The sequence below is a fragment of the Gymnoscopelus microlampas genome, assembly GCF_963454915.1.
Source record: "Gymnoscopelus microlampas genome assembly, chromosome: 13".
Lineage (NCBI taxonomy): Eukaryota > Metazoa > Chordata > Actinopteri > Myctophiformes > Myctophidae > Gymnoscopelus > Gymnoscopelus microlampas.
The window spans coordinates 39,627,662-39,651,680 of NC_139950.1; the positions used below are offsets into that span (position 1 = coordinate 39,627,662).

At 42.1% G+C, this 24,019-nt stretch overlaps 2 protein-coding genes across 4 annotated transcripts in view; one reads left to right on the forward strand and one right to left on the reverse strand.

The window, feature by feature from the left end:
• The window catches only part of mertka (c-mer proto-oncogene tyrosine kinase a), a 412,118-nt gene that overhangs the window by 121,658 nt on the left and 266,441 nt on the right, over nucleotides 1–24,019 (forward strand). The window lies entirely within an intron of this gene.
• The window catches only part of LOC311059257 (phosphofurin acidic cluster sorting protein 2), a 96,946-nt gene that overhangs the window by 1,465 nt on the left and 71,462 nt on the right, over nucleotides 1–24,019 (reverse strand). For 2 of the 3 annotated variants that reach the window (XM_084077002.1, XM_084077000.1), the window contains 13 exons: nucleotides 22,333–22,416; nucleotides 20,612–20,742; nucleotides 19,920–20,052; nucleotides 18,066–18,170; nucleotides 17,218–17,324; nucleotides 14,665–14,819; nucleotides 13,673–13,783; nucleotides 9,335–9,437; nucleotides 8,016–8,069; nucleotides 4,108–4,150; nucleotides 3,258–3,300; nucleotides 1,482–1,620; nucleotides 554–777 (listed from right to left, as the gene is read on the reverse strand). In XM_084077002.1, the coding sequence (XP_083933128.1) occupies nucleotides 554–777; nucleotides 1,482–1,620; nucleotides 3,258–3,300; nucleotides 4,108–4,150; nucleotides 8,016–8,069; nucleotides 9,335–9,437; nucleotides 13,673–13,783; nucleotides 14,665–14,819; nucleotides 17,218–17,324; nucleotides 18,066–18,170; nucleotides 19,920–20,052; nucleotides 20,612–20,742; nucleotides 22,333–22,416 (1,432 nt within the window). The remainder of the gene's footprint in view (nucleotides 1–553; nucleotides 778–1,481; nucleotides 1,621–3,257; nucleotides 3,301–4,107; nucleotides 4,151–8,015; nucleotides 8,070–9,334; nucleotides 9,438–13,672; nucleotides 13,784–14,664; nucleotides 14,820–17,217; nucleotides 17,325–18,065; nucleotides 18,171–19,919; nucleotides 20,053–20,611; nucleotides 20,743–22,332; nucleotides 22,417–24,019) is intronic. The other variant, XM_084077001.1, reaches the window with a different exon arrangement.

Consider the following 24,019-nt stretch of genomic DNA (forward strand, 5'->3'; position numbering starts at 1 on the left):
CTTCAACATGGGGGGGGGGGACCCCTAGGGGGTCCTCAGAGTTACTACAGGGTGGCCGCCAACTATTTGAGTGATAGGATCATATTTTTGACATTAACCAGCCACCTAGCATCCCTATTCTGAGGAGAACTTTAGCCAAAAATAGCCAATCTACAAGCTCACAACGCCTCGCAGTGCGAGGCGTTGTGAGCTCTGCTATTTTTAAAGAGGTATAGGTGTGTAGAGGGAAAAAAGAGCAGACCAAGTAAAACAAAATAAAAACACAATTTTATACAACATAGAGGGGGTCCCTGCTTCATCTCTCTCTCAGCTAGGGGGTCCTTGGGCTGAAAAAAGAAAACTTGAAGACCCCTGTTCTAGAGACATTCAAAAATAGCAGATATATAATATGAGCTTGTAGATCTGCTATTTTTGAAAAATCTTGGGAAAAAAATGTTTCGATTTTTTTTCAAAAAACTGTTAGGATTTAGAAAACATTTTTAAGAATCGCCTCAGTTCTTAATGTGTTTTTATTTACACTGTGTGCGTTGTTGAGTCACGTGGTTGGGGTTACCTTTCTTGTTCTTCTCCTTGGTGACCACGGTCATGGCCATGCTGGGCGGAGGGCTGAGCTCTCCGCCGCTGGGCAGCCGGCTGACCTGGAGGGAGCGGAAGTTGCTCTTCAGGGTGTTCTTCATGCCCACGTCTCTCTTCTCGCCCTCCTTCTTCTTCTCGCCGGGGCCCTGCCACGTCCAGTAGTCCACCTGCAGGCCCATCACCTCGCCCGTGCACGGAGAACTGGGGGGGGGGGGGGGGGGGGGGGGGGAGTGGCGTCGTAAAAGAAAAGTCAAACTCTGTTTTTTCGCAAACCAAGCTGTTACACATCACATTCAAAAGATTAAAAAAAAAATCCATTAAGACCGGGAAAGCATCTGTGTCATTTTAAGATTTCTTTGGCTATTGAAAAATAGCAGATATACAAGCTCATAGCGCGGCACCGAGTGCCGCACTATGAGCTTGTAGATCTGCTATTTTTGAAAAATCGTGAACATTTGTCAAATGTTTCGTTCCAGAGGGCCGCCCAGAAGCAAAGATTTGAGTTACAAATGTTCGCTTAAAAAAATATATATGTAAAAATAAATTGCACAAATGTTCAAGATTTTTCAAAAATAGCAGATCTACAAGCTCATAGCGCGGCACCGAGTGCCGCGCTATGAGCTTGTAGATCTGCTATTTTTGAAAGATCGTGAACATTTGTCAAATGTTTTATTCCAGGGACCGCCCAGAAGCAAAGATTTGAGTTACAAATGTTCGCTTTAAAAATATATATATTTAAAGATTTGCACAAAGTGTCACAATTTTTCAAAAATAGTAGATCTGCAAGCTCATAGCGCGGCACCGAGAATAGCCCAAAGTATAAAATAATGGTTAAAGCTAAAAAAATCAAAAAATGACCCGGATGGAATGTGTTATTTGTGTGTGTAGAGTTGCTTTGTCATTACCCAGCTCCAGAGAGGGCGGTGGAGACGGACGGGGACTGAGGAGGGGTACTTCCTATCTCTTTACCATACGGACCAGCCGATGGGGGGGTCGGGGATGACAGGATGCCGGGGTTGCCGCACATGGCATCGTCTGAGTCCACTGCCAAATAGGAAAATAAATGGTCTAAAAAGAGCAGTGCTTTCCTCCCGAAACCTTTTAGCTCCGAGACCCAAAGAGAGAGAAATGTGTGACGTCTAAAACGCACAACAATACAATATGAATCAACCTGTTGAGATCTATTTAATAGTGAAAATAGACGATCTACAAGCTCACGACACGTTGCATCGTGACGCAAGCGTGTAGATCTGCCGTTTTCTGAAAATGTTTTTTTGTTATTTAAAAAAGAAAGAAAAAATTGCAGGAAACATCTTTTTTTTTTTAATATTTAATCGCAAACCCCCCCAAAAATGGTCCCCCGACCCATTGTTTTGGAAAACAGTGGCCTCGAGGTTTTTCCAAGATGAAAGAACCCACTGAAACACATCCGAGTTCTACACAGATGTGACACTCTCAGTGTCTATACTCTTATATATTCTTCACAACTGCTAAATCAATCCTGGCCATAATCTTTATGAGCCAAACATGATAGTCTCAGTATTTCAGGAAGTAAATCTGGGTCACTGGTTGAAACCTATACACAGCAGTGCGATGCACGCATGCTGTGCTTGCTCATACATAAATACAAGCTGTAGAATGTTACGGCCCTTATTATATATTTAGATCAGAGAGGGGTAATCCCTTGGTGGCTGAGACTGAAACTCTGTGTAGGGCTGTGAGTACGTACGCTCACCCCTCTCACTGTTCCTCGACGACTTCTTCTCATCTATACAGATCACGCAATTATATGGAGGAAGTTTCACGTCGGTAGCAATTTAAAAATGTGTGACTTCACAAGTCATTGACAGGAGCACTGCCTACTAGCAGTGATGGAAGAAGTGCTCGGATGTTTTTACTTAACTAAAAGTAGCAATACCGCAAGGAAAAGTCCTGCATTCAAAGTTTACTTGAGTAAAAGTACTCAACTTTTTCAAAATCTTTCGAAAATAGCAGATGTTTAACCTCACAACGCGTTGAATCGCGACGTGTTGTGAGCTTGTAGAATTTATATAATAAATTAATATCCGAAGCATGAAATTGGTTTGGTTGGAAATCTGAAAAATCACTAGTAACTTAAGTTTTCAAATAATTGTAGTGAGGGGAAAGTACATTTGCCTCTGAGATGTAGCAGAGTAGAAGAAAATGCTTTGAAATTTTTAACTACTCAAGTAAAGTAAAAGTATTGAGTAATTGTACTTAACACTTCGTCTGCCAGAGTTATTTCAGATTTTTTGCTGTTGTCTGCCAGAGATTTTTCATTGAAATTTAAAAAGTACTCAGGAGCCGAGATACATCATTTTTAGGTGTTTAAGTTAACAAGGAAGTGGATGGGAGTCTTTTCCTTAGAAAAATCATATCTCCTTGGTCTTTGGGTCAAATTGAAAAAAATATATATATTTTTTTTTTTTCAATATTTTTTCAGTTTTTTCAATAGAACGCGTTTATGCGTGATTGGCGGCCAAGTGCGCTATTTAATAGATCGCATTTATGCGTGATTGGCAGGAATTGAGTTAATTACTTCACACCACTGCCTACTAGTACGTAATACTAAGCACTACTACCAACAGCGGTGTGTATGTACTGTAGCTGTTGGCTACAGTCTAGAGTAGACAAACATTACATTAGTTAGACAGCCTTACCTGAGGTTGAGAGGCTGTGCTCCACGATACCAACCTTCACAACCTGAAAAGAACAAAAACAAAATGAACTTTAAAACAACTAAAAGTCTGGCACGGAACGCATTGCCGCCGTGTTTGTCACTGTGTGCTAGGCCTGTCCCCGACTAAGGATTTGTATAGTCGAATCTGATTGGCGACTAATTGCCAATAGTCAGTCTGAATCAGTCTGATTCGACTGACAATCTCTCAATCAAATCATGCAAAAAATATGTTATGCAATAGAGGAACATTCCATTTGGGCTGTAGGGGTGCTTAGTGTCTGATTTAACATATACTATTGGTTTCTCCCAATAAATCATGATGTATATCCTAATTTTGGCAAACTAATAGTTAACACTTCGCCTGCCAGAGTTATTTCAGATTTTTTGCTGTTGTCTGCCAAAGATTTTTCATTGAAATTTAAAAAGTACTCAGGACCTGAGATACATCATTTTTAAGTTTTAGGTTAACAAGGAAGTGGATGGGAGTCTTTTCCTTCGAAAAATCATATCTCCTTGGTCTTTGGGTCAAATTGAAAAAAAAAAAAAAAAAAAATTCAATTTGTTTTTAATTGTTTTAATTTTTCAATAGAACACATTTATGCGATCTTGGCGGCCAAGTGCGCTATTTAATATATCGCATTTATGCGTGATTGGCAGGAATTGAGTTAATATATATATAATATAATTCAGCTAATATAATTCAATAATATAATTCAACTAAGAGATTGGCAGTCGACTCAGACACCCCTCGACTAATTAGTCAACTATTCGACTACTTGAAGTCAGGCCTACTGTGTGCATTAAAAAAAAGGTATAAAATCGTGTCTTACCCCAATAAATGGCACAAATTTCTGACAGGAGTCGTCATCAGGGCTGTGAACAGAGACAGAGGGACAAGCGGCCTGTGTGAGCCAGATCAGGGGGAATGGGGCTTTTTTAAGGTTTCAAACACTCCAGGGTCGGAAATGAATGACTCGATGGCCCTGGAAGAATGACATAATGGCCTGTGCATGGCCCATACTTCATGTCCCATCACAGTGGGATGTGATGGCACATGCCTGGTTGGTTGAGTGGGTGGAATGTGGTTATTCTGGAGGGGGGGGGGGGGGGGGGTTACGCTACAATGAGATGAATGAGACGACCGCTCCTTACAACCAAAATGACTCCGGGGGTGGGGGGGGGGGGCATCTTAAACCTTTAAGATCTGAGGCGATTCTTAAAAATGTTTTCTAAATCCAATCTTTTTTAAAATCGAACACATTTTTTTTCAAGACTTTTCAAAAATAGCAGATCTACAAGCGCATAGCGCGGCACTCGGTGCCGCGCTATGAGCTTGTATATCTGCTATTTTTGAATAGCCAAAGAAATCTAAAGTGACACAGATGTGTTCCAGGTCTTAATGGGTTAACCACATTAAGCCTGGCTATTTTGGCCATGTCATTATAGGCAACAAATAGATCTACAAAGCTCGCAACACATTGTGAGTTTGTAGATCGGCTGTTTTTGTTGCATGAAAATAGTGCTTACGGGTGGTTACGGTATAGACTGGATTGGAACTAGCCTGGCATGGCCAGACCAATATCACTGCGTAGATACTAGTCTGGAATCTCTGCGTGGAACCTGCATTTCCGAGGGGCAAATTCAAAAAATGCCTCTGGTGATAAACATACTGGGCCCTGATTGGTCCCTCACAACTTCGGAGGGAGAGAAATCCAATCTCTAGGGGCCAGATCCAATCTGCCACAGGCTTTTTTTTTTTGCAATGGCAGATTCGTCTGGAACCAGGCTAGGTTGGAAGTAGACAGAGCATAGGGTTCTTCCAGATAAGGTACTACGGTGTGCTTATTTTAAACTGCATCAGGGCTCTAATAAGGAATCTGCGGCTGTATAGATGTCACTGCTCTCAACTGCGCTGACCAGACTGAAGGATCGAGCAGCAGGCGTGACCTTTTCAACATGCTAGGTCTAAACCGAACGCCCTTCTGTTCCTGTGTACCGTCTCTGAGGGGATTAACAGATGTACCGCATGGCGTGCAGTTAAGCACCTGCCCCGAGGAAACACACCCGACAAAGATCCGTGCTGTTGTTAAGCATGAAATACAGTTTGAATACCACAGTCCCGTGAAAACCACACCTGCTGCCATAGATCCAAATCGTAAGGGAAGTACATTTATTTGAGTGTCATCATGTCACACGCCAGAGTGATTCCGAACTATACCCTTTGGAATATTTGTTTATAAAAATGTTAGAAAAAAGAGAATTCACGCGTTTTTTTCTGCACATGTGAGTGAGTTTCCAATGTCTCTCTGGGGTCAGAGAGTATAGCCCTGAGATCAGGCGTTTGGTTTTGTTCTCCTTGTCCTCTCTGTTTAACCCATTGAGACCTGAAGCCGATTCTACATGTCTCCTAAATCTCAACAGTATTCTGAAAAACGTATGTTTCTATATCAGTGGTGCTCAAACCTTTTCATGTCAAGGACCCCCAAAATTATATGTATTTGGCCGCGGACCCCCATCAAAATATTTTGTTCCAGGGACCCCCAGAGGCAACGATTTGAGTTGAATATATATTCAAAGATTTGCACACATTTTCACGATTTTTCAAAAATAGCAGATCTACAAGCTCGTAGCGCGGCACTCGGTGCCGCGCTATGAGCTTGTATATCTGCTATTTTTGAATAGCCCAAAGTGTAATATAATGCTTTTCAGCTCAAATCTAAAAATGACACAGTTCCAGGTCTTAATGGGTTAACCACCGTTAATGCTTAATGAATAGTGTTACCAAAGTCCTGACGTCCAAACCACGCCTCCTGGGTCATGAATAAATGATCCCATTTAATGAGACAACGGTCTTAACGGTGTGGCTTCCCTGAGGATCTCTGATGTCGTGATGTAAGATGACGTCAATCTCGCTCAAACAGGGAGGCACGGACGGGCACACAAACGCTCTCCTAGACATGGGGCTCCCCAAACATTTTCACCTCGAGACCGAAAAGAGACATTTAGTGTCTCCCTGGGACCCCAATTTAAAAATTAATCACTAAAACAAAAGGTGCTGGTTCTCGGTTTTGTTTTTGTAAAAACATTTAAGCTCTATATTCTGACAGTAATCATTGTTATTGAGTGTTTGTTGAGTAACAAGGGTCTCCCCATCTCTTTAATAAAAACAAAATAGATTTTCAGGTGGGTCGACAATTACCTCATATTAGGAGAGAAAACCCATTTATCATCTTTAATTTTATAGTGTCCCAGTTCCAATTTTGTCCGCTCATTTTCATTTTCATTTCCAATTACACTTGTTTATCCTGCATGAATTCCCTCTCCTGATTAAGCTGAATTTAGTATCCGACCTGAAAATATATTTTCTGCTTACTAAAGACTAAAGAGCTGGAGAGACAAGTAGACCCCTGTCACTGAACAAACGCCAGTCTATACCAATGATTGCTATCGGAATATAGCGCTATTGGACACTTATTTTGTGAAAATAGCTCATCTACAAGCTCTCAACACGTCACGATGCGATGTGTTTCGTGAGCTTGTAGATAGACCATTTACATATTTCTTTTTCGTATGGAAAGGTTAAAAAACGACTTAGCTATTTAATAGCCAACTAGACATTTGGCCTATAGGTCAGGAGCCTGTCTCCTGTTACTGTAGCGTGAGGCAGCTTGATGTACTTGAAGTGCATCCCCCAGCCATGATGTACTGTAGAGTACACCCCCTGAACATGACACTAGTACATATACATGGGCAACTGGCACATGTGGCCGCCCATCTTCACTTAATGCGGCCCGCAGGTTAATATCGGATTACTGATATATTATTGATTTCAGCTGTTACAATTCCAAACATGCAAACATGACCCGCTTTAATTACTTCAGTCTATGTTAGTAGCTTAATGACTAGTATATGACTAGTATTAAAATTCTATTGTCTTTTTTATGTCCAATGTATTCGTATTTAAGTTCATAAAGTCAACATCAGTATAACAAGAACTGCGACGCGTTTTATGCTAGTAGATCTGCTATTTCTGCTACTTTTGTGACATACAATGGCGAAAAAAGGCAAAATTAGGATTTCAGAATAGAAAAATGTCTTTATGACCAGCGGGCGGGGTTTTGACATCAGATATCGGTACAATACTGGAGTCATGGGACATGTTCCTCACATGGCAGCTCATCTTAAAAATCACCTTACATGACCAACGCCATTTTCTTTCATGTTGAATGAAACATGAAAGAAAGGAGGCCAATTTATGAAAACCCTACTCCCCATTCACTTACCATTGGCAGCGGGCTACCGCTAAAATAACCATCAATTGATGAATGTCACATGAAAGAAACGTGAATTCTCCTTCACTCACAGAGTGATATTGTTTTAAGGTTGTTAGGCATTTCTTCACACCAACAGAAACACAGGAATGACAGTCAAGAATCAAAGTCACAGCAAACCCAGGCAGACAAGTCAGGACAGAGTGCGTTGTAGTGGAGGTTACAGTGAGTATCGAGTGTGAAAAGGGAAATGTGTTGACACACACAGTAAGACGTTCAAGCCAAATGGAGAACAGAGGGGGAGGTGGGGGAACGACCAACGGTGTAAAAAAACAGTTGAATTAGATACCTGATGTAAAAATCAAAATACAAACTTCTCTTCCTTGAATGCAAAGCAAAGGGAAGCGGAAGGAGGGGGAAGAAGGAATGCAATATAGTGTTAAATTGTCATGTTGTAATTCAAGTACCTCCTGTCTACTAGGAAGCCACTCTGACAAAGAGAGGGAGGGGTTCGATCAAACCTAGAAGAAAAACAAAACAAACAGACAGACACACACAAGCAAATAAACAGGGTCTCTGTGTTTTAAAGGCGGCAAGCCAAAAGGAGTCTGTGTGTGTGTGTGTGTGTGTGTGTGTGTGTGTGTGTGTGTGTGTGTGTGTATGTGTGCACGACGGTCATGTTTGTAATGTGACTGAGTGTGTGATCTCTCTGATGGAAGGTGGGCTTTTTTTTTAAACAAAGTTTTTATCCCACGATTTTTGTAACCCATTTTTCACCCAGAGCCAATGCCTAAGCATGTAATCCCGGGCGCTACTCTCCCTCTGCCAGCCTGGGGAGAGCCCCGTACTGAGCTCATGCTTCCTTCAATGCATGAGGAGCTAGCGAGCCGCTTCTTATCACCTGACAGGGGGGGGGGGGGGGGGGGGAGTTTCCCCGGTTGGACGTACTATAGCGCGTGGAAGGAACACGTTATTCCAACCAGTTCCTTTCCCCTCCATCAGGCGCACCGGCTGACCAGGGGGAGGCAGTATAGAGACCAGGATTACTGCATGTTTTTTTGTGTGGGTACCTACCCTAGCGGACACGGGGAGAACATGCAAACTCCACACAGAATGGCCCTTTCGGCAACTCCACCTAGGGTATGGGCACTGAATGGACGGTGGGCTTAAACCGGTCCTGAATGTCTCATTTGCCTATGGTGCCGTCAGGCTCGAAACTAGGAAGCAGATATTTATGTCGAAAGCGATCATGATGTAGCTCTACAGAGGAAATGACCTGACTAAAAGGTGCATAATCACACATCACAGCAGTCTGTGTGTGTGTGTGTGTGTGTGTGTGTGTGTGTGTGTGTGTGTGTGTGTGTGTGTGTGTGTGTGTGTGTGTGTGTGTGTGTGTGTGTGTGTGTGTGTGTGTGTGTGTGTGTGTGTGTGTGTGTGTGTGTGTGTGTGTCCACCATGGTATGTGCATGTTTGTGTGTGTGAGTTTGCATGCATGTGCATATATTTTAGATTTTAGATTTAGACGTTTCCCCACATGCAAATACATTCATATCTCTTTATGACAAGGATCAAGGCCTTGGCAGGTGAGCTTAGCTGACTGTTTAGCCCCTAACTGTGCTTTATCTGAGATGTAATGTTAAATAGAGACAGTAGGGGGTTTACACATAACATCAAAGCAGCATGTTGGAAATCATTCCAACAGACAGGCATGCGAGATAACATAAAACGGAAGCACAAAACACACACGCACAGAATTATGCAACGATAACGTCACTCTCTTGCTTACCTCTTCTGTTTGTAGGTGAGCATGGCTTCAGAGATGGGGAACTGGTGGGACACGTTAGCGCCTGCCAGATACTGAACGACTCGTCCTGCTACATCGATGTTATCTGCCAGAGACACACACACACACACACACAAGTGAGAAATATGGCTTCTCATACACAGTGCCGACGAAATTGACACTTATTAGCCCGCGGACCTCCATTTGAAAAGATATGCCAGGGATCCCCATAAGAGAAGATTTTTACAGCTCTAGCAGTGATTTTCAAACATTTTAATTTCAAGGACCCCCAGTTTGCATTATTAGGCTACGGACCCCGATTGGCATTTATATCTCTGGAACCCCAATTTATATTGTAAAATCAATGTTAATTCAACTCTGAGAGTGTACAAATGGAACCAAATGGACCCGTTAGGGTCCATTTGGTTCCATTTGTACACTCTCTGAGTTACAGACCCATAAGGGTCCATTTGGTTCCTAACTGGGGGGTCCCCAGACCCCACTTTGAGAACCAATGTTCTATATACTCTGTGGTTGGTACATACAATACCTACTTATTGTATAATGATTTAAAAATAAGGTCAACCACAAGATACATAGAACTACATGTCAAGCACAAGACAAGTGGGCCAGATATGGGCCACACCATACCATCAGGTGTGTCACATTCAAAGCGGGGCTCAGAGTGATTTGGCTCGGCCCTTCGTTTTAGCTCAGTGCTTCACACTGCACTCCAGCTGGCAAACGGCAGATAAAGTGAAAATAAATCCTCTCTCTGTAAGCAAGCATGCACAACATTGCCTACAGTGTTGTGCAGACATGTAATATTAATTCATAATAATGCGTCTGGGCTCTCATAGGGCTGTTATAGAGGAGAGGAAGCAGTGAATTCTCTCTCGTTCAGCCAATTCTCACTTGTCCTTCTGACCCGAGTTTGAGCGTTATTCGTGACTCTGTGGGGGCCCTGTTTCTCTTTGCAGATGTAGCTAATTATTTTGCGAAGCAAATGAAATGTAGGGGTCAAGCGAAAATGATAAGAAATGGGTTTGACACCAGTTAGAACCGAGGAGGCTGGATGGAGAGAGGCTTGTGTTTGTGTTTTTCTCTGTGTGTGTGTGTGTATGTGTGTGTGTGTGTGTGTGTGTGTGTGTGTGTGTGCCTGCCTCCTCATAGCCTGTGGCAATTGGCAACCCGTGGGAGACATACAAGCTGCATGAGGGTAGGTGGCTAATTGGAAGCCTAATTACAACTTCACTTCAAATCTGTAAAGACAATATTAACCACTTAATACTTCGTCGTAAAACAAATAGCGAAAATAGCTGATCTACAAGCTCATCTTGTAGATCTGCCATGTTTATTTTATGCCTATAATGACGTGCCCAAAATAGGGACCAAAAGTAGTAAAACATTTAAAGGTTTGAATTGGATGTTTAAGCTTAATTAAGCTAATGTTCACTAATGTTATAGCCACCAGATAACACCTATACCATCTGTGGTTCAGCATCAAGCTACAGCAGGTATTCACAGATGTAAAAATCTAATTGGTCGATAGCGGTCTCCCAATCCTCATTATAATCTCTGCACCCGCACCACCCTCCCCCCCTGGATTTACAGGTGACCACACACACAGCCAAACCTAAGTCGTCTGTCATCTGACATTTTCATCGTAGCTTTGGTTCTGATCGAGTCCGACAACCCTGAAGGATAAATGATTGAATTTGCCCCGGCGGAGTCCTGTGAGTCCGGATGAGCGCTTCTTTTCATCATCTAGGAGGCTCCAGATGGGTTTCTCTAGCCCATTAAGACCTGAGGCCCATTCTACATAAACGTCTTCTAAATCCTAACTGTTTTTGGAAGAAACGTATGTTTCTATATCAGTGGTTTCCAAACTTTTTCATGTCAATGACCCCCAGAATGATATGTATTTGGCCGCGGACCCCCCATCTCAAATTATTTAGTTCCAGGGACCCCCCCAGAAGCAAAGATTTTAGTTAAAAATGTCTCTTTAAAAAAAAGTATATATTCAAAGATTTGCACACATTTGTAACGATCTCTCAAAAATAGCAGATCTACAAGCTCATAGCGCGGCACTCGGTGCCGCGCTATGAGCTTGTATATCTGCTATTTTTGAATAGCCAAAGTGTAAAATAATGTTTTTTTTAGCTCAAATCTAAGGATGACACAGATGCTTCTTCAGGTCTTAATGGGCTAGTGGCTGAGAGGGACCAGACAGTGTGATGATGATGGAACCGAGCCCGGTCGGTCCCCACAGTCACCACCGGACCTCAGAGCCTCAAAAAACATCCATCAGCCTCTCTCTGACCCGACACTCTGATCCCATTTCTTTTCTCTTTCACGGTGAGTTGAACATGAGACACACTAGCGGGGCCTGTTCCGTGTCCAGATTACAACGACTACACTGTGGGAATCATGAGTGTTCATTTAACTCTTGAGCGTGTACACAAATGTATGACCCTGACGGGGTCCATTTGGTTACATATGTACATGCTCAGACAGGGTTTTTAACCAATGAATTTCAAAAACTTTCCCAGAATATTTAACCGAATTTCCAGGCCTATATAAAAACCATTCAGTGAAATAATGAGTCTCATACTCCTATGTGCATTGGCCAAAGACAGGAAGTGTAGCAAAAATAAAGCATAGAATGGTATAAATCCATAAAAAATGTTGTGCCAAATTTACTAACAAACTACGCATCACGCTGCAGCATGTTGTGAGCTTGTAGATCTGTTCTTTTTGTCATGTCCGGTATACATTAGGCTGCAATCACGCAGCCGGTTCGGCGAAAAACTACTTGTTGTTACATATTTAGTGTAACGTTATACATGTTTTGGAAAATGTATTTTATTAACAAAATCAATAGCCAAAAAACAATGCATACCTTACAGGACCCTTGATAAATTCCAAACTTTTTCTAATTTCAAAATATTTCCAGGAATTTCATGACCATGGGGACCCTGCTCAGAGTTACAAATGGACAAAGTAACAATGAGGTTTTTCCCGAATATGCAGTAGGGCTGCACAATTAATCGTTAAGTAATCTAAAATCGTGATGTTAGGTTTCACAATTACGTAATCGTGAAACTTGGCAATTCATTCAAACCTCTTAATTGGTAAACTACTTCACCTTGCCCTCGTCTCCCCATGATTACGCAAGTTAACAACCAGAACATTTTTTTACAACCCATCTCCACATCCAGCGGGCTCACAGGGGAACGATAAAGTCACAGAGGACATTACATACAGTAGTATTTGGCCAAAGATACGTGCACAAATACGGTCAGGAACATTACCATTAGCTCTAGAGACTGGCAGGTTTAACCCGTTAAGACCTGAGGCCATTCTTAAAAATGTTTTCTAAATCCTAACAGTTTTTTGAAAAAAAAAAATCAAAAAAAAATTTTTTCAAGATTTTTCAAAAATAGCAGATATACAAGCTCATAGCGCGGCACTCGGTGCCGCGCTATGAGCTTGTATATCTGCTATTTCTGAATAGCCAAAGAGATCTAAAGTGACACAGGGTTAATGCCACTCCAGAGGAAGAGAGATACTGTTTGTTTTGTGAACTTGGCGAAATTGAAAACGAGGTTCACTTTTTGTTTTACTGCTCTAAATACGATGACGATATAAGAGAGGTATTTGATAGTAAGATTGTCTTCTATTTGACGGCGATATCCTTGAGTTAGATGATTGATGAAAAGCTTGAGATATGTTTTGTTAAAGGAGCTTTTGTTGCGGCAGATTGTATTTGTCAAGCTTGGGAGAAAAGACGGAACACTCTGTATAATTCTGTGATGTAATTGAATGTATTATGTGAATATATTGTAATACATGTTGTATGCTTAAAATTGTGTCTTACAAACACATGAGGGTTGGGCAATGATCTATCTATCTATGGCAGCAATAAGCATATATATTTTTCAAATAAAATAATATTTTCCCACCCAAAAAAATCACTATATTCAATGATCATGATTAATAATCGTGATTGCTACTATTGTTATTGTTACTACTTGTCTCTCCCTCTCTCTCTCTTCTTTCCCCCCGACACGGTCGAGGCAGAAGGCCCCAACCCTAGAGCCTATGGTCTGCCTGACGTTTCTTCCAGTTAAGAGGGAGTTTTTCGTTGCCACTGTCGCAAAATTGCTTGCTCAGGGTGGGACTGTCGGGTCTCTGCTCTACATGTAAAGTGTCTTGAGACAACTTGTTGTGATTTGACACTTTAATGCAATTAAATTGAATTGAATTGAATAACAACATTCAGCACAATAATCAGGATTATAATTTTAGTCACAGTGGTGAAGAACACAATGTTCATACCTGAGGTGGGCCGTTCTGTCCTGCAGAACAGCTCCCTCCATGCGGTGTCCATGAAGATGCTATTGAATCTGCTGTCGAATGAGGCCACGTATTTGGCCAGGGGGTGAGAACCTGTGGATGGGTGCAGAACGACACGGCTCCATTAACACATTGGGTGCCAAAACCGTATATATACTTCTTTTCAAATACAACTGTTGAGTGCCAAAACCGTATATATACTGTTTTTTTTTTCTTTTCACAGCACCAGGAGATATCATTTTTCGAAGATTTAGACTTTAATCCACTTCCTGGTTAACTTATGACTTCAAAAGCCTGTATCTCGGCTCCTGTGTACTTTTTTTTTTACAATGTATTTTTGACTATTTTCAACTGGCTGCAACTATGGAATGGATTACCGAATGTTTTTAATTTTTTTCCCCCGATTGTACGAGACCTCTATGTATAATGAATGGATGCTTTTTTTTTACATAGATTTGCTCGTCGTGGAGTCTAGAGCTTTAAACAGTAAAGCGCAGTCAATGGGGAGAATGCTGGCACCCAACGTAAGTTGTTATGAAAAAATGCTGGCACCCCAAGTGTTAAGTTAAGTCACGGCTCCATTATTAGACATTCTTGGAAATTAATTTTAAGTTATAATGATGTAGGGCAACAGGAATTGTGAACTCCGACAGATTTGAATGAACCAGATAAAACAAGACAAGCCTTTATTGGTGCTCGGAGGGATATTAGGGAGTCACAGCAGCAACAGCAGTATTTATGGCAAAATAAATAGAAGTGATAGTTTTTAAATCTCCATTCAGACTTCTGGAGAACATACTGTATACAAACACAAAGGTACAATGAATACGTTGTTGCATTGTGCAATTAAGGCAGTTTAGATTAGATAAAGCATGCCCACTATCAACAAACACAAAACATGGAGTTCAGTCCATAACATGACGGTAGGTGGTGGTCCTACTGTATATTTCCATCCCACCAGCTTATTGACCTACCTATGGGGATGACCAGAAAGCGGATGTAGCTGAGCCAGTCGGGCGTCTTGTTGGCCAGCTGCTCCACGAAGAACCTCAGGATGGTGCTCAGGTAGCTCTGGTCCCCCGCCACCGCCACCTTGATCGTGGGTGGGGTCTGTGCGTTGCAGTTACAGCTGTAAAAAGGGTGATGAGAGCGTAAGAGACTCAACATGTTGCATGTGATTGTGCATTTGTGTCATAGAAAGAATGAGAGAGCAGTGTCCATTTTTACATTTTTTTAATTTTTATCCCACGATTTTGTAACCCATTTTTTTCACCCAGTGCAAATTGCCCATGTAATCCTGGGCGCTACTCTCCCTCTGCCAGCCTGGGGAGAGCCTAGAACTGAGCTCATTTTTCATCACAGTTTTAGTCGACGAAATCAACACAGAGAGAGAGAGAGAGAGAGAGAGAGAGAGAGAGAGAGAGAGAAAATACGGATTTTTCAGTGTGAGAGGTTTATGCTGTTTATGTCTCTCAAGCCAACCCATCTCTTCCACAATCTTCCAAAGCTACCCGGTAAAAGTCGAGACAAGGAAGCGGTTATCCGGTCTTCAAGCTGGATGGGTATTTGACCAATCCCGACAGCGTCCACATACACCAAAAATGTATTTTCAATAAATCATAGAAGATATTTCAAAATATCATAGAAGATGTTTCAAAATATCATAGAAGATATTTCATTCATTTCTGCAAAGCAGCCACTGTAGCTAGACAGACTTTGACTAATTTAGTATCCAGTAGGAGTTATTTACACGACCACACAAGGTGAAAAATGGAAGTGGGCAAATGACTCATTCTCCTGAGCTTCTGAAGGACAGACGGGTAGGCGGGCGGAAGCGTTTCAAAATCGTGGGAGACAGACAGGGCAGCGCGTCTGTCTCGAGCGAGTATATGCTGCAGCCAGCCGAAGCAGGCATGCAGGCAGGGGGCGTATCGACTTCAGGAGTGTGCAACGCTCTGCGGGACACGAGCCCCCCCCAGACAGAGCAGACAGGTCGAGTGAGGGGCAGGTGCGAGAGAGGAGGAAGTCTCGCTGTTCAGCCAGATTACAAAGAAACAGGAGATGGGTTTGACAGAGCAGAGGAGAGGAGAGAGACAGTGGACTGAGGCAACACCTTCTCCCACTGACATGATGTACTGAGGACGAGGAGACGGATATGAGGGAGGAGGAGGGGCTGAAATGCAAGGCCTTCACTGAGACAAGGATAAACGTTGAGAGAAGGGAGTCAAGGACAGGCAGCACTCTTGCAGATGTGACTGACTGACTGCCTGGCAAGACATTCAGAGAATAACCCATTAAGACATGAGGCGATTCTTTAAAAAAATCTAAATCCTAACCTTTTTTGGGAAAAAATCAAAAAAAGAAAAATTCAAGATTTTTCAAAAATAGCAGATCTACAAGCTCATAGCGCGGCACTCGGTGCCGCGCTATGAGCTTGTATATCTGCTATTTTTGAATAGCCAAAGAAATCTAAAGTGACACAGATGCGTTCCAGGTCTTAATGGGTTAAATAAATCAAAGTGTTTGATGATTCTTTTGAAGAACACAGTTAGATGTTGAACAGTAACTTCAAATACACTAACTGCTGTGTGCACGTGCAGGGTTCCTACACTTTTTCCATTTAAAAATTCTCTCAAACTTCCTGAATTCTCTGTAGACGATCAGACCATATTTGACCATGAGTACAAATAGCTAGATGTTTATTGTCTCCGCCAGGCCTAAAGGCATGGCGAGAGAGTATGTTTTGCACCCTGTCCGTCCGTCCGTCCTTCTGTCTGTGAACAGCTAATCTCCTGCACCGTTGGCCTGATCGAAACGAAAACTTTGCACACACACACTCCCTGGATGCCAATTCCGAACCTCTGCCCCAAACTTTTCACATGGGCCTGTTATAGCGCCACCATGAGTCCGATTTCTGACCTGGCGGAGACCTGTGCTCCGAGGAGCACTTTTTCTAGTTATGTAAATAAATTGTTTTAAAATCCAACTGTAAAGGTTGTTACACACCGGGGCGATTTTTTCGTGCGAATAATGCGTTTTTTTTTAAAACCTTATAAAGTCAATGGCTCCGTACATGGAGCGAAAAAGCGAAAAAGCGAAGCGAAAAAGCGTCTTTTAATTATTCGGAACGAGTCCGAATTTTGCGTATATTCGCTATTTTCGCCGGTGTCGCCCGGTGTGTAAGGACCTTTAAGCTCCTTACACAGCGGAGGCGATTTTTTCATGCGAATAATACGTTTTTTTTAAAAACCTTATAAAGTCAACGCAAGCTTCCATGGAGCGAAAAAGCGAAGCGAAAAAGCGTCTTTTAATTATTCGGGACGAGTGTGTAATGACCTTTAATATGTATGTTACATTCTGACTATGTAGGCTATGCTGTATTATATTGCTGTGTGTGTGTGTGTGCATGTCTGTGTCTGTGTGTGTGTGTGTGTGTGTGTGTGTGTGTGTGTGTGTGTGTGTGTGTGTGTGTGTGTGTGTGTGTGTGTGTGTGTGTGTGCGCGCACACGCGTGTGTGCGTGACTCACAATCTCTGGATCCGGGTGACGATAGTGTTGAAAGCAGCCTGCACGTCGGCAGCAGAGCAGGTGGACACGATGGGCTGGCCCTGTTCATGCAGCACCTCCGCTACATACTGCAATTACAACATGACTTAAATAAATCCCCACTAATGGTGGAGCAAATGTCAAGTGTTCACTTTGTGTTTAGTAGTATAATAAGAGCATAATTGGTAAAGAGTTTAAGACATTTATAATCCCTACATACGTAAAAAATCACACCCTGTGTGAAGGAAGCGGTGCCTTTGATGAGCCCCGTATTGATGTTGTCATCAATATTTGTTTATAGCCCAGCCAATAAGAATGTCCGGGTGTCCGGACACCCGGACACCCGGACAGACACACGGACAAAGTCAGATATAGAGCGGTTGGCACCGCTAAAAAGGACTGGTGGCATTACAAACAAGCATCGATGTGCCTCAGTGACGATGGGGACTTGAAAGAGTCGAGTCATATTAAAAATCACACCCAGTGAGCGGTGATGTTTATGAGTTATTAATTTCATCATGCATCTCGGTAGCCAATCACAGCACGTCCTGCGAAGTGACGTGCTTACATTTTTTACATTATTATTCATTTCATCATGCGTCTCGCTAGCCAATAACAGCGCGTCTGCGAAGTTTGAAGTTAATTTCATCATGTGTCTCGCTAGCCAATCACAGCGTGTCTGCGAAGCTTAGCCTATGGGCGTGTTTTCCACAGCATGGCGTCACAGCGAAAGACACATTTTCCCGACGGAAAGAAAAACTTTCACTACGGATGGGTCCTAAACCCTCTTATAGGAGCGGTTGCACCGCTCAAAAATACACACGACGTACCTGTCCTTGCCATTCCATGGTGTTAATGAGGATGATGCTCTCTGGCAAGCGTTCGTCAGAGATGAGGATCTGGTTCAGCTGGTCATACACAGACTTCCTGGGAACCTTCAGAGTCGGTCAGAATCACACACACAGTAATGTGAACGGCGTGAAGGTGAGATCAACATGGACGCTCTAAAAAAAGAGCTTTGTGCTGCTGGGAGTCAATCCCCTTAGACTTTGTCAAAAAATAAACCGCAGACTCCCCTCTGCTTTATTTGTCAATGTTTAGGACAGACAAGGACGTTCACGTCAGGACATCCTGATGAAGTGTCCTTGTCTGCCTAAAAGTAAGGGGAAAAGTAATGTGAATGACACCAGTGTTGATTTCGTCGACTAAAACTATGACGGAAACTGTTCATCGACTACCTTTTTTCACTGACTAAAACGAAATAAAAACTAATTAAAAACTAAGTTATAAAGACTGAAACTAGACTAAATATATTGACAATTTCGTCAACAAATAAAAACTAGACTAAAATGTTAGTGAGGGACGAGTGGAGAAAATATCCAGTAGAATTAAAAGACAAGTCATTTTATGTTTGGTTGCGTTCGGGCGTTGCGGTCTGAAAATAGCAGATCTACAAGCTCACTACGCGTCGCAGAGCGACGCGTTGTGGGCTTGTAGATTGGCTATTTTCAACATGCAACCAAGTGTAAAATCAGCCATTACGTTACCAACAAAATACATTTTAGTCGACTAAATCAACTGTAGATTTAGTCGACTAAAATCTTTTGATATTTAGTGGACTAAAACTAGACTAAAACATTTCAGGTGACTAAAATATGACTTAAACTAAATGAAATGTTCTGTCAAAATCAACACTGAATGGCGCACACACAGGCCTGTGTATTTCTATCTGACACAAACAGGGGAGTGCTGGAGAGAGCAAACAGGTACCGTGTGTCATCTGTAACCTCTGGGGGATTTACTTTACAATAATATTTGTATCAGTATGTTAGTCTGTGTAATGCCCTATGGAAAAAATACTGTGTTTACACTTCGGTCTCCCTTAAAAGGGCAACTGCTCAGATTTTTAACACGGAAACCATCATTCTATTGTGAGAAGGCCATGTGAAAATCTGACTTAAAGGGATAGTTCACCCCCAAAATGACTTTTTTTCTATCGATTCGTCACTCCATGGAGACTTGAATTCATGGATATTTTTCGCATTCCTACGCCAATAATTTGATGACCGGTAGGCAGTGGTTCCGGTAGGATACACAAAGAGTCTCCTTTGTGTCTCCTACCGGAACCGCTGCCTACCGGTCCGCTGGCCACCAAATTATTGGCTTAGGAATGCGACAAAAACTAAAAAAATATCCATGAATTCAAGTCTCCACAGTAATGTTTGTGACCAACTCTCTACACGGCTTAACCCATTAAGACCGGGGACGCGTCTGTGGCAGATCTACAAGCTCATAGCGCGGCACCGAGTGCCGCGCTATGAGCTTGTAGATCTGCTATTTTTTGAAAAAACGTGAAAACATTTTTTTAATAATGGGTCTGAATGGGTTAAGCCATTCAGGCTGAATGGGTTAAGACCGAAATAAACTATTCATTTATTCATTCATGTTAGAAGACTGGGGCGTGTTATTTGAACACGGTGCTGGCTGTGATGATGGTACCTGTACCTGTGCTATGAGCCGTGATTCTGGGGAGCACTCGCTGTCCATGCTGCTGGACAGCGAGTGCTCTGTCCAGCAGCATGGGTCTGAATGGGTTAAGACCGAAATAAACTATTCATTTATTCATTCATGTTAGAAGACTGGGGCGTGTTATTTGAACACGGTGCTGGCTGTGATGATGGTACCTGTGCTATGAGCCGTGATTCTGGGGAGCACTCGCTGTCCATGCTGCTGGTCCTGTCGTTCTGGGCCTTGGAGTTCTGCCGGTCCTTCATGGACGTGCTGCGGGGCCGTCGCTGGAGCTTGTTCTCTGCTTTGCTAAGTGGGAGAATAACGTACAAACACACAGGAAGTCAGGAACTCAAGACACACGTAAGGTAAACTTAGAAGCTACTGCAGTAGCTTCTGAGCTAAGTCAAATATTCCACTTCAGCGTCTCCTTTTTAATACATATGATATGATTAAACATTCTCTCTACATTGTTAATTTAAAGGGATAGTTCACCCCCAAAATGACTTTTTTTCTATCGCTTAGTCACCCCATGGAGACTGTATATATGTTTAATAATATATCATATGTTTTTGTCGCATTCCTAAGCCAATAATTTGATGACTGGCAGCGGTTCCGGTAGGAGACACAAAGAGTCTCCTTTGTGTCTCCTACCGGAACTGCTGCTTATTGGCTTAGGAATGCGACAAAAACAAAGAAATATCCATGAATTCAAGTCTCCATGGGGTGACTAATCGATAGAAAAAAAAGTGGGTGAACTATCCCTTTAACTCCGAGAGGGTACAAACTATAACCAATGGACCTTTACGGGTCAATAGTCGTAGGATGTTACTGTGTACTGTATGTGTATTAAGGGCAGCGTTGTTACCTGGGAGACATGTGGTTCTGGGACTCTGTCTTGCAGAGTTTACCCACGGTGCCGGCCAGCCGCTCTGTGCTGACATCCCAGCTGCTGTTCACCTCCCCGGGTGCCGTTATGCCGTCATCCATCTCCGCCTCCTAAAAGCCAAGCAGAAACAAAAGATAACCTATAACACACACTGCAGAGGGCAATGGCGATCGCAATCGCTATGACCACACAGCACAGCAGCGTCATCTCCCATTAATCTACATCAATTCAATTCCTCTTCACCAGGCTTTTCTTTTAACTGTGGGTTTGTACTGTACATGGGCCATTGCAAAACCCACGCATCACTTTACGAGAACTGGATGATGGGAGTAGGGCTGATTAATTGTCATTAAAATAATTGCGATTAACGATTTAATTGTGTGTTTGGTGTTGAATATTGGAACATATGAATAAAATAAAAATCAGATATGAAAAATAACTTAACTCATTGAGTGCCAGGATTGCCAGAATTATTTCAGAATTGATTCTGAAAAGTGCCAGAGTTTTTTTCACAGAAAACAAAAAGTGCTTAGGAAGCGAGATACTGTACAGCCTTTTTCAGTTCTAAGTTAAACAAAGAGTGGATGGAGCTGCACATCTTCAGATGATGATATCTTGGGTTCTGAACATGTTTTTACTATTTTTTCAAAAACACGTCAAACACGTTAATGGCACCCAGCGCCATAGCGGTAAAAACAAACAAATTGTTAACATATTTGATCTGTATTTACATTTTATACATGTAAAAAATTGCAGAAATAGCTGATTTACAAGCTTACAACGTTGTGTGCAGCTTGACCGAGTTGTAGAGTCTGAAGAATAAAGACCTACAGCAGGTGGGCAGGGAAACACGACTACTGCTCTGCTATTCAATTTAAACTGGGTTAGCGGAGCATATCAGGCCAGCATGTCGGCTAGAGGGGAACCAGGGATACTAGGTAACAGCTTGAAGGGAACAACCACCAGACACTTGTCTCTTTTATTTCTCTCTCGCCTCTCTGTTATCTGGTCTAACTCCTCCATAATGGATGGCTTGTGTGCTTGTGTTTGTTTTGCTTTCTCAAGCTGGGGTTGGGGTTTGGGGGTATTAACCCAAAAACTAAAATCATGCCGTGGAGAGGGAATGACGAAAAATAAGAATGGAAAATGATAGTGAGATTCAGGGGTGATGCAACTTTGGTGATGATGGAGAGGGCCACTATATTTCCACTCACACTCCAGGGGGCCACACATCTTATCTCCATATTTTTGCTTTTTTTGTAAATTAATGCCATACTTAGTCATTCTAGTATGTCAAACAAAAAATAGCAACAATTCTTTTTTGCAAAAATAGCAGATCTGCAAGCTCAAAACACGTCGCAATGCGACGCGTTTTGAGCTTGTAGATCAGCTATTTTTGCTATTTTGGAATTGGAATCCTGAAAAGTATTTTTTTAAATAAAATTTAAAATGCATTTAGTTATGCTTATAAAGTTAACTGTATGAACCTAAATACAAATACATTGGACATTAAAAAAAAAGTAATTAAACTATCAATATAGACTGAGGTAATAAAAGCGGTGAGGGCCGCATGTGTGGCCCCCGGGCCGCCACTTGCCCATGTATGGTGAGGAGTGAACAAAAAGAAAAGAAATTGAGAAACATGAGATGGATGTATGTACGTTGTAAAAATGATGACATCCTTGCAAAAAAAAACATACCCCAACAGGTGTGTCTGCAACGCTGTCATCTTGATACCTGGCCCCTTGCACTTTACATCTGTCTACGGACAGAAACTCTCCCATCTGGAAGGGGAACACACACACACACACACACACACACACACACACACACACACACACACACACACACACACACACACACACACACACACACACACACACACACACACACACACACACACACACACACACACAGACACAACCTTTACCACTGTGTGGTGCTATAAAAGCCACAAAATGTGACAGTCCCAGATGAAGTTCTACACTCCATCTGTGCAGAAGTCCAGACTGACTCACACAAGTGGCTCGGTGACAGTGGCAGAGGTGGCAGGTACAACTATCTCAAAGCAGGGTACCTGACAACCTGCCTACACTTTGATGTCCGCTCACTCTCTGATGATGCACACATATACTGTATATATTTTTTCCAGGCTTCTTGTGGTGGACATTTTTGTCAAAATATTGTTTTTGCCACGGACATACAAAATGAGCGGACAATAGTATTACCAGAAACACATAGCTAGCCCTGAATGACCATAACTCTCATTGTAACTCTGAGAGTGTAAAAATGTAAAAAAACAGAGTTAAGGGGGCAGATAAAACATTTGAGAACCACTAGTACTAGTTGGACTCCTAATGTCCCATGGTGTTGTAGTAAATCAGTGTCATGCATATCCTGAAGAAAACCTGGAGACTTGACATTCAGTAATTGGGTCTTACGATCAAAATAAGAACATTATAATGGTGTGTAAAAAAGAAAATCTAAAATTTGCCACAGGCAAGACCAAGTCTTTGCCACGGACACATTTGTCTGTGTATGGACATATTGATGACCCCTGATTTTTTCACTAAGGCAACCAACTCTCTGCTCAAATATACACGAGAATAGTCTGATGCCTTTGCACTTTGGTTGATTCAAACATATCCAGCTAAGTGTTTCTGTAAATGAGGATTTGATCAAAAAACACATTCCTTTGTGCCGTCTTAAAGAGTGTGTTATTTCGAGATGGAGACATTCATTGAGTGACACGTGGCGGTATACTGGAGACAGAAAAAGGCCCCACGGCTGTAAGTAATGCCGGTTGAAATGAAACTCCCGAGATATTTATAAATACTCCGTCTCCCTCTGGTCATCAAGACTCTCCATCTCCCTCTTTGTTCTCTCTTTGTTCCCGTTCTTTCCAACGAACCATAAATGTCAAACAAAATACAATTGCACTCTCCATCCTTCCTTCTGGGCCTGGAAGTGCAGTTGCAGTGTGTGTGTGTGTGTGTGTGTGTGTGTGTGTGTGTGTGTGTGTGTGTGTGTGTGTGTGTGTGTGTGTGTGTGCACGCACCGGGGGTTCATTTTGTGTGTCAATACCCTATAAAACCCAACTAGTAATTGTAGTGATGTATCATTAATTCATAATTTAATTCAGAAAATAATAATTGGGTCATCTTAGAATCGTCTCATATAAGAATTGTGGTCCAAAAATAAACAAACTGTCTATGCGATATTGTCAGGGAGGTGGATCTGTATATCGTTTACGGTAGTCAGTCAATAATATTTGATACAGTCTGTTTCTGGCAAAGATTTAACTACTTTGGTGGCAGTAACATTAGAGTTTTATCACCGTCAGTTGATGCTTCATATCCATACGAGTCAAACATCATATCATTTGTT